General features: G+C 43.4%; 1 protein-coding gene across 4 annotated transcripts in view; it reads right to left on the bottom strand.

Annotated features, from left to right (window-relative positions):
- Positions 1 to 2,533: 2,533 nt before the first annotated feature.
- Positions 2,534 to 10,357, bottom strand: part of LOC143816127 (multidrug and toxin extrusion protein 2-like) — a 372,861-nt gene continuing 365,037 nt past the window's right edge. For 2 of the 4 annotated variants that reach the window (XM_077296136.1, XM_077296138.1), the window contains one exon: positions 3,229 to 4,837. In XM_077296136.1, the coding sequence (XP_077152251.1) occupies positions 4,608 to 4,837 (230 nt within the window). In that variant the 3' untranslated portion in view covers positions 3,229 to 4,607. Of the gene's footprint in view, positions 4,838 to 10,357 lie in introns of all 4 variants that reach the window. The other 2 variants (XM_077296137.1, XM_077296139.1) reach the window with 2 other exon arrangements.

Raw genomic sequence — 10,357 nt, 5'->3', positions numbered from 1 at the left:
CCCTCGGCTGAAATGCTTTATGGAGATGAAGATTTCATTTTTCAGCACGACCTGGCACCTGCTCACAGTGCCAAAACCACTGGTAAATGGTTTACTGACCATGGTATTACTGTGCTCAATTGGCCTGCCAACTCTCCTGACCTGAACCCCATAGAGAATCTGTAGGATATTGTGAAGAGAAAGTTGAGAGACGCAAGACCCAACACTCTGGATGAGCTTAAGGCCGCTATTGAAGCATCCTGGGCCTCCATAACATCTCAGCAGTGTCACAGGCTGATTGCCTCCATGCCACGCCGCATTGAAGCAGTCATTTCTGCCAAAGGATTCCCGACCAAGTATTGAGTGCATAACTGAACATTATTATTTGATGGTTTTTTTGTTTGTTATTAAAAAACACTTTTATTTGATTGGACGGGTGAAATATGCTAATTTATTGAGACAGGTTTTTTGGGTTATCAGGAGTTGTATGCCAAAATCATCAGTATTAAAACAATAAAAGACCTGACAAATTTCAGTTGGTGGATAATGAATCTATAATATATGAAAGTTTAATTGTAATCATTACATTATGGTAAATAATGAAATTTAACACTATATGCTAATTTTTTGAGAAGGACCTGTATATGACAGTCCTCACCCGCCGACCCCACCACCGATCATGACTCGAGTATAAGCCGAGAGGGGCACTTTCAGCCCAAAAATTTGGGCTGAAAATCTCGGCTTATACTCGAGTATATACGGTATATTGTGGGTTATTGTTTTGCCAAGCGAGGGTCTGCAAATGGATTGAGAGAGCAATAAAATATTAAAACAACCGCTGTATTTATTTCATTAAAATACTTTTAAATCATGTGTGTGTGTGTGTGTGTGTTTTTTAACCCTTTCAGAGAATTGGATTAATAATGGATAGGTGTCATAATTGACGCCTCTCCATTATTAATCTGGCTTAATGTCACCTTACAATAGCAAGGTGGCATTAACCCTTCATTACCCCATATCCCACCGCTACACGGGAATGGGAAGAGAGTGGCCAAGTGCCAGAATAGGCGCATCTTCCAGATGTGCCTTTTCTGGGGTGGCTGGGGGCAGATGTTTTTAGCCACGGGGGGGCCAATAACCATGGACCCTCTCCTGGCTATTAATATCTGCCCTCAGTCACTGGCTTTACCACTCTGGCGGAGAAAATTGCGCGGGAGCCCACGCCAATTTTTTCCACGATCTAACCCTTTATTTTAGCAGCTACAGCGCTGAAATTTTGCACATACACACTACTAACATTAGTAGTGTGGAATATGCAAAAAAAAAGGGGATATGAGATGGTTTACTGTATGTAAACCATGTCTCATATCCTGTCGGGTTTGGGAAGGAGAAATGAAAAGCCGGCAATTGAATTACCGGCTTTTCACAGATATCGCGCTGTAGTAAATATAAATACAGACTATATATATATATATATATGTGTCTCAATGATATATATATATATATATATATATATATATATATATATATATATACTGTATATATGTTTTCCCGAACATTTGAGCACATAAATCCATTAGATGTCGGTTTTGCAAGCCTGCGAGAAAATATCGCAGTACGGATGCCATATGGATTACATACGGAGGATGCCATGCGCAAAATACGCTGACACACCCTGCCTACGGATCACTATTTTGGGAACATTTCTCCTTATTACGGCCGTATTACGGCCGTAAAATAGGGACCGTATTGTCTTAGGCCGAGTGTGACGCCGGCCTTAGACAGGGAAATACTGCTGCGGGGGAGCAGCTGCTGAAGCGTTGGTACCTGCATGTTCCGGTTCCACGGGTAGAGGGAGAGAGGATCGACCAGGGGCCCGATGAGAGAGGGGTCGCTGGAAACAGAATCCTTCGTCCAGAAGACGGCATCGACCCCAAAACAAGGGGGAGGGTCACCGCTGGAGAGGGGGACTGTTTGGCAAGGACCGCCACCATAAAGACCCTGGAGCACCTGGGAGGGTGACAGGGGATAATGTCCTGCCGGCGGTCTGAGAGCTGCGATGTGGACGACACCACACTGCTCGCTCAGCCGCCCTCCTGGGGAGGCAGGGTGGGAGATTGCACCCTGAATCCCTGAATGCTGTATCTGAAAAAGAAAAGCCAAAATGTTAATAAAAACAACAAAACCTGTAAAGGAATCAAGATTAGCAGCGGATCTGAAGATCCAGGTCCGCCTCCTACAGACACTAAGCACAAACTGAGGTACTTGGTGCCTGTCGGTGGGTGTATACTGCCGGGGAGGAGCTACGCCTTTTTCCTTTTTTGCATAGTGTCAGCCTCCTAGCAGCAGCAGCATACACCCATGGTTGTCCTGTGTCCCCCAATGAAGCGATAAAGAAAATTATTTTTGCATCGCTTTATTCTGAGGGCTATAACTTTTTTATTTTTTAGCTGATGACGCTGGGTGGCTGCTCATTTTTTGCGGGACAAAATGACATTTTCAGCGATGCCATGTGTATTTATATCTGTCTTTTTGATCGCGTGTTCTTCCACTTTTTGTTCGGCGGTATGATGATAAAGCATTGTTTTTTGCCCTGTTTTTTTTTTTTTTTTTAACGGTGTTCACTGAAGGGGTTAACTAGTGGGACACTTTTATAGGTCTGGTCGTTACGGACGCAGCGATACTAAATATGTGTACTTTTATTGTTTTTTTTTTTTATTTACATAAAGAAATGTATTTATTGGAACAATACAGTGACTTGCGAAAGTATTCGGCCACCTGGAACTTTTCAACCTTTTGCCACATATCATGCTTCAAGCATAAAGATACCAAATGTAAATTTTTGGTGAAGAATCAACAACAACTGAAACACAATTGTGAAGTTGAATGAAATTTATCGCTTATTTTACATTTTTGTGGAAATTCAAAAACTGAAAAGTGGGATGTGCAATATTATTCGGCCCCTTTAGCTTAATACTTTGTTGCCCCACCTTTTGCTGCGATTACAGCTGCAAGTTGCTTGGGGTATGTCTCTATCAGTTTTGTACATCGAGAGACTGAAATTCTTGCTCATTCTTCCTTGGCAAACAGCTCGAGCTCAGTGAGGTTTGATGGAGATTGTTTGTGAACAGCAGTTTTCAGCTCTTTCCACAGATTCTCGATTGGATTGAGGTCGGGACTTTGACTTTGGCCATTCTAACACCTGGATACGTTTATTTGTGAACCATTCCATTGAAGATTTTGCTTTATGTTTGGGATTATTGTCTGTTGGAAGACAAATCTCCGTCCCAGTCTCAGTTCTTTTGCAGACTCCAACAGGTTTTCTTCAAGAATTGTCCTGTATTTGGCTCCATCCATCTTCCCATCAATTTTAACCATATTCCCTGTCCCTGCTAAAGAAAAGCAGGCTCAAACCATGATGCTGCCACCACCATGTTTGACAGTGGGGATGGTGTGTTCAGGGTGATGAGCTGTGTTGCCCTTACACCAAACATATCGTTTGGCAATGTTGCCAAAAAGTTCGATTTTGATTTCATCTCACCAGAGCACCCTATCTTTAACATTGGGTACGCAGGCCATGCGGATGTATGCGGATGCCTCCGCATGCGTCGTTTTAATACTGCGCTGAACTGCGTCGAGCGCAACATGTTGCGGTCGGTGCAGCGTCAAAACGAGGCATGCGGAGGCATCTGCATACATCCGCATGGCCTGCGTACCCAATGTTAAAGATAGGGTACGCAGGACGCATGCAGACGTAGGCGGAGCTGAAGGAAGAGGTGCAGCAGTGGGTGGGGCTTAATGGAGGAAAAAGGCTGCCATCCGCAGCCCTGCCGAATGCTAGTATGAAACTAGCCTAAGTCTGTCATTGCTGTGGGCTGCAAATATCTATGCACCCTGGAATACAGTGTCCTACTCTGTGTCCTGGCCTTATATATCTATTATAACCACACTACTTTTTATAACACTAACCTATGTACTGATAAGGGACTCCAAAAGACAGACACTTTGTTTCAGTGCATAGGTATTAGCAGCTAACAGCATAGACCCCCATTCAGTCCTCGCTGCTATTTAGAAGCAGAATTTGCTATGCAAAGTGCACAGTTTTTGGTAAAATTTCTATTGCTCCTGCACTACTGTATGATGTTTTTAACAGGAGGTACTGTTTAAACGGTTTGTCCAACACTTGAATACATTTTCTAGGCATGAATGGTTTTAAAATAATAAACGTAGGCATACTCGCCCTTCAGCATACCCACGGATTCAAGGTATGTGGTTCTGGAGGTCTAGGCCAGTTATCAGAGCCATGTCTGGTCTGTTCCGAAGTTACCAGGAATGTTGTATTCTGTGAATGGCTGCCCTGATCAGGTGACTACATGAGCATGTCATCACAGAAACATCCAATTCCACAAAACACTAGATACCTGACCATTCATTCAATGCAGCAGTCCTTTTAAATTCTGAACAGTGCATGTACCAATTGCGGAGCCAACATAGACCTAGAGTCACCTGCGCTTCAACCTATGAGGTGCTAAAAGGTGATTATGTCACTATTTATTATTTTAAAACTATTCATGTTCATGCCTAAAAGAAACTGTATTATACTATCATACAACCCCTCTAAGCAATACCTATTTTTTTTTAATTAAATAGATTACAATCCCAAACAGCAATATGGACACACATATAAATAATGCAAGTCCGCGCCTGATTATTAGCTGTTTTGTTGTTAGTATTTCTCCGACAACATTGGATGCCTCTAACGGCACATTATCTTCTGACACCATTTCTGCTTCATAAGTCTCTTCAGCGATGTTACATAGGTTAATTGCACCTTTATTTTCAGCATCAGAATGCTCTCCTATGCAATTATAAAGAAATAATTTTTAGTGATTCACAAATAAATACCCGCATATAATGGATTGTGTCAGTCAGTTAACTGATGAGAACCCTAACCCAAGAGATATTTTATTCCAGTGTTCTACTCCCAGAGAATAGCAATATTAGTAATGGCAGAAAAAAAAAGATGTTTAGTGACCAAGTTAAGATATTATTTTTATAGGCACCAGCCTTTATTAAACCATTGGTCTGAGACTAAAAGGTTATCTTTGTTTGTATTTGGTTATGCACACAGCCCATATAGAAGATTAACGTTTAAAGGGTTGGTCTGGTACCAAAAATGTCCTTACTAAATTTCTATCTTTAGTTCCTAACCAGCTTCATTATAAAATGCCCTACACTTCTGCCTTTGTAACTAATCCCTAAATGTGTTTTTTGTTTGCTGTACTTCCTGTGACGTTTTATTTGAGAGAAGTCTCTAAAAGGATGTCACAGGAGGCTAGGGCTGCACTCACTTTCCTGCAGAGTCTATTACCCTTCCTGGAACAAGACATCATCATTGTGCAGTGCTGCAGTTACTTACTACAGTTTCTTGCATAGCCACCCTCTAAAGACGTTTATGGATCCATGGTGATACAAGCTGTGGAGGAGGTGAGTGCAGCACCAGCACTCTGTTAGGGTGAGTGTCCACGGTCAGTAAACGCTGCGTGTTTGACGCTGCGCAGAGCTGCAGCGTCAAACACGCAGCGTCCAGATGTTCCAGCATAGTGGAGAGGATTTTATGAAATCCCGTGTCCACTATGCGTGGAAACACGCATCCGTCTTCCCTGCAACTCCGGACATGCTGCGCGTCTTTTCAGATCGCAGCATGTCCGTATGCCTTGTGGGGACGCTGCGTCCCCGCAAGGCATAACACAGGGCCCTATGCGAGGAGTGTGATGATCCCGGATGTGTACAGTTAACACATCCGGCATCATCGCGTCCCAGAAGGGGGCGGGGCTTAGCGCCGAGCGGCTTCGCCGCTCCGACGATGCCACCGGCCATCCTGAACATGGACACGCACCCTTACTCTCTTCACTGCATCTTCTAACTGTGAAACAAGATGTCAGGTGGTGGAGATTGAAGCAGTGAGTGACACCAGCACTGCCCAACAGCTTCTAGCCCTCAATCAAATCATTATCTGGGAGCGGTGATAGAAGCAGTGAGTGACACGAGCTCCACCCCCTGATAATGATTCATTTAAAGGTGCTTCTCTCTCCACCGCCTGATGATGTTTAGTTTCACAGTTAGAAGATGTGGCTGAGATAGAAGCAGAGGATAGATCCAGGACATCTTCAGAGGATGGCTATGCAAGAAACTGTAGTAAGTAAAGGTACCTTCCCACTGAGCGACTTAACAACGATATCGCTAGCGATCCGTGACGTTGCAGCGTCCTGGATAGCGATATCATTGTGTTTGACACGCAGCAGCGATCAGGATCCTGCTGTGATATCGCTGGTCGGAGCTAGAAGGCCAGCACCTTATTTCGTCGCTGGATCTCCCGCAGACATCGCTGGATCGGTGTGTGTGAGGCTGGAGTCACACTCAGTGTAAGACAATACGGAACGTGTTATACGTCCGTACTACGGCCGTAATACGGAGAAATGTTCCCAAAATAGTGATCCGTAGGCAGGGTGTGTCAGCGTATTTTGCGCATGGCATCCTCCGTATGTAATCCGTATGGCATCCGTACTGCGATATTTTCTCACGGGCTTGCAAAACCGACATCTAATGGATTTATGTGCTCAAATGTTCGGGAAAACATATATACAGTATATATATATATATATATATATATATATATATGTCATTGAGACACATATATATATATTCTGTATTTATATTTAATTCAGCGCGATATATGTGAAAAGCCGGTAATTCAATTGCCGGCTTTTCATTTCTCCTTCACAAACCCGACAGGATATGAGACATGGTTTACATACAGTAAACCATCTCATATCCCCTTTTTTTTTGCATATTCCACACTACTAATGTTAGTAGTGTGTATGTGCAAAATTTGGGCGCTGTAGCTGCTAAAATAAAGGGTTAAATCGCGAAAAAAATTGGCGTGGGCTCCCGCGCAATTTTCTCCGCCAGAGTGGTAAAGCCAGTGACTGAGGGCAGATATTAATAGCCAGGAGAGGGTCCATGGTTATTGGCCCCCCCGTGGCTAAAAACATCTGCCCCCAGCCACCCCAGAAAAGGCACATCTGGAAGATGCGCCAATTCTGGCACTTGGCCTCTCTCTTCCCATTCCCGTGTAGCGGTGGGATATGGGGTAATGAAGGGTTAATGCCACTTTGCTATTGTAACGTGACATTAAGCCAGGTTAATAATGGAGAGGCGTCAATTATGACACCTATCCATTATTAATCCAATTGTATGAAAGGGTTAAAAAACACACACACACGATTAAAAAGTATTTTAATGAAATAAACAAACAGGTTGTTTTAGTATTTTATTGCTCGCTCAATCCATCCGGAAGACCCTCGCTTGGCAAAATAATAAACCCACAATATACATACCCTCTGATGTACTGTCAGGTCCCACGAAGTAAATCCATCTGAAGGGGTTAACTAATTTTACAGGCAGGAGCTGTGCTAAAGCACTCGCTCGTGCCTGTAAGCCCCGGGTGCTGAAAGGAAAGCTGAGTGATCTGTACTCACATTGAGTCGTGGTGAGGCACCCTCTCGTTAATGAACTCATGAACTGGAGCCTTGGAAAAGTTCCCACGCTCGAGTTCATATGAGTTCATCCACCAGATGAACTTTAGCTTTAGCGCAGCTCCTGCCTGTAAAATGAGTTAACCCCTTCAGATGGATTTACTTCGTGGGACCTGACAGTACATCAGAGGGTATGTATATTGTGGGTTTATTATTTTGCCAAGCGAGGGTCTTCCGGATGGATTGAGCGAGCAATAAAATACTAAAACAACCTGTTTGTTTATTTCATTAAAATACTTTGCAATATTGTGTGTGTGTGTTTTTTAACCCTTTCATACAATTGGGTTAATAATGGATAGGTGTCATAATTGACGCCTCTCCATTATTAATCTGGCTTAATGTCACCTTACAATAGCAAGGTGACATTAACCCTTCATTACCCCATATCCCACCGCTACACGGGAATGGGAAGAGAGAGGCCAAGTGCCAGAATTGGCGCATCTTCCAGATGTGCCTTTTCTGGGGTGGCTGGGGGCAGATGTTTTTAGCCACGGGGGGGCCAATAACCATGGACCCTCTCCTGGCTATTAATATCTGCCCTCAGTCACTGGCTTTACCACTCTGGTGGAGAAAATTGCGCGGGAGCCCACGCCAATTTTTTCCGCGATTTAACCCTTTATTTTAGCAGCTACAGCGCCCAAATTTTGCACATACACACTACTAACATTAGTAGTGTGGAATATGCAAAAAAAAAAGGGGATATGAGATGGTTTACTGTATGTAAACCATGTCTCATATCATGTCAGGTTTGTGCAGGAGAAATGAAAAGCCGGCAATTGAATTACTGGCTTTTCACTAACACCGCTGCGTATTTCTCGCAAGTCACACTGCTGGTCCGTGTGGAATCCGTATTTTTTTCGCCCCCACAGAATTTCATTGGTGTTTTTTTGCGCAATACGGTGACAAACGCAGCATGCTGCGATTTTCTACGGCCGTACAAGACCGTATATTACGGATGCGTAATATACGGCTGATAGGAGCAGCCCCATAGAGAATAATTGTGCTGTTTGTTTGGCGAGTTTTCCGGACGTATTTTCTGCGCTCTTACGTCCGTAAAACTCGCTAGTGTGACGCCGGCCTGACACCGATCCAGCGATGTCTTCACTGGTAACCAGGGTAAACATCGGGTTACTAAGCGCAGGGCCGCGCTTAGTAACCCGATGTTTACCCTGGTTACCATTGTAAATGTAAAAAAAATCAAACAGTACATACTCACATTCCGGTGTCTGCCCCCTCGCCGTCAGCTTCCCGCACTGACTGTGAGCGCCGGCCGGCCGTAAAGCACAGCGGTGACGTCACCGCTCTGCTGCCGGCGCTGAGACAGTGCAGGGAAGCTGAGGCCGGGGGACAGACATCAGAAGGTGAGTATGTAGTGTTTGGGTTTTTTTACATTTACAATGGTAACCAGGGTAAACATCGGGTTACTAAGCGCGGCCTTGCGCTTAGTAACCCAATGTTTACCCTTGTTACCAGGGGACTTCGGCATCGTTGGTCGCTGGAGAGCTGTCTGTGTGACAGCTCTCCAGCGACCACACAGCGACGAAACAGCGACGCTGCAGCGATCGGCATCGTTGCCTATATCGCTGCAGCGTCGCTTAATGTGATGGTACCTTAACTGCAGTACTACCTCCTGATGACGTCTTGTTTCAGGAGGGGTGATAGATGCTGCAGGGAAGGGAGTGCAGCACAACCTGCTGTGATGTCATGTTTGAGACTCCTCTCAAATGAAACATCACACGAAGTGTTGTAAAAAACAGATTTAGGATTAGTTAGATAGGGAGAAGTATAAGGGATTTTATAATAAAGCTAATTATAAAACTTTTTATGGTGTAATGATAGATATTTAGAAAGGACATTTTAGATTTAGGATGAAAAACAACCTGTCAGCCAAAAAATGGTATTTACCTGCAGCCATTTTGAAATTCTGCATTTAAATGACATTTTAAACCATTTTGATTGGGTACTCCCTATTGCCTTTGGATGGCTGTTATGCTTTTTGATGAAAAAAAAATGTTAATCAAGTATCCTATGTTTTTTACATGTGTTATTATTTACCGTACTTACTGTAGGGTTTCCATGCATTGTTTTAATTTGTCTGTTAATGGCCACAACATATGCACCTACATATTAGGCCTCTTTCACACATCTGTATCTCCGGTACGTGTGGTGACAGTTTTCACACATACCGGAGACAACAAAAGAAAAAAAGACCAATGCATATAAATGCGCACACCTGCTACAAAATACCAAAAAATACAAATTTTATTAGAACAGCAAAGACACAGACATGGATATAAAACCAATTAAAATAACCAAAACACCTAACCCCATGTTGCACATGTAGAAAAAATATATATTGAACATCTATTAGTGCTAGACAACACGACCCGACAATACGTGCCAAAGAACTATATATGGACTGTCATAAGATTACACAAAGAAGAAAAAGAGACTCAGCTAATTTTCCAAACCCAGCCATTTGCACCATGTTTGGGGTAGGTTCATTATCTGCCAATCTTTAGTTCCAGTCATTTGTATCAAGCTGGTCATAGGCCTTTTTTTCTGGCAGGCCTTTTAGCCTATACCCCTTTCATTAACATTGCCTGGTTATTTGGCTGTAGGGTTTCTTTTTCTTCTTTGTGGCAGGGGCGCACCACACCCGCTTGTTGTTTTACATTACACACTTGATGGACATATGTCTATGACAGTTTTGGGGACGCCCACTCTCTGTCTAATTATGTTTACAGCAAAAATTATGGTTCGGTCATTTACATGTTTCC

The sequence above is a fragment of the Ranitomeya variabilis genome, chromosome 3, assembly GCF_051348905.1.
Source record: "Ranitomeya variabilis isolate aRanVar5 chromosome 3, aRanVar5.hap1, whole genome shotgun sequence".
Taxonomy (NCBI): domain Eukaryota; kingdom Metazoa; phylum Chordata; class Amphibia; order Anura; family Dendrobatidae; genus Ranitomeya; species Ranitomeya variabilis.
The sequence above is the reverse complement of the archived record's forward strand: the minus strand, read 5'-3'. Positions and strand labels throughout refer to the sequence as shown.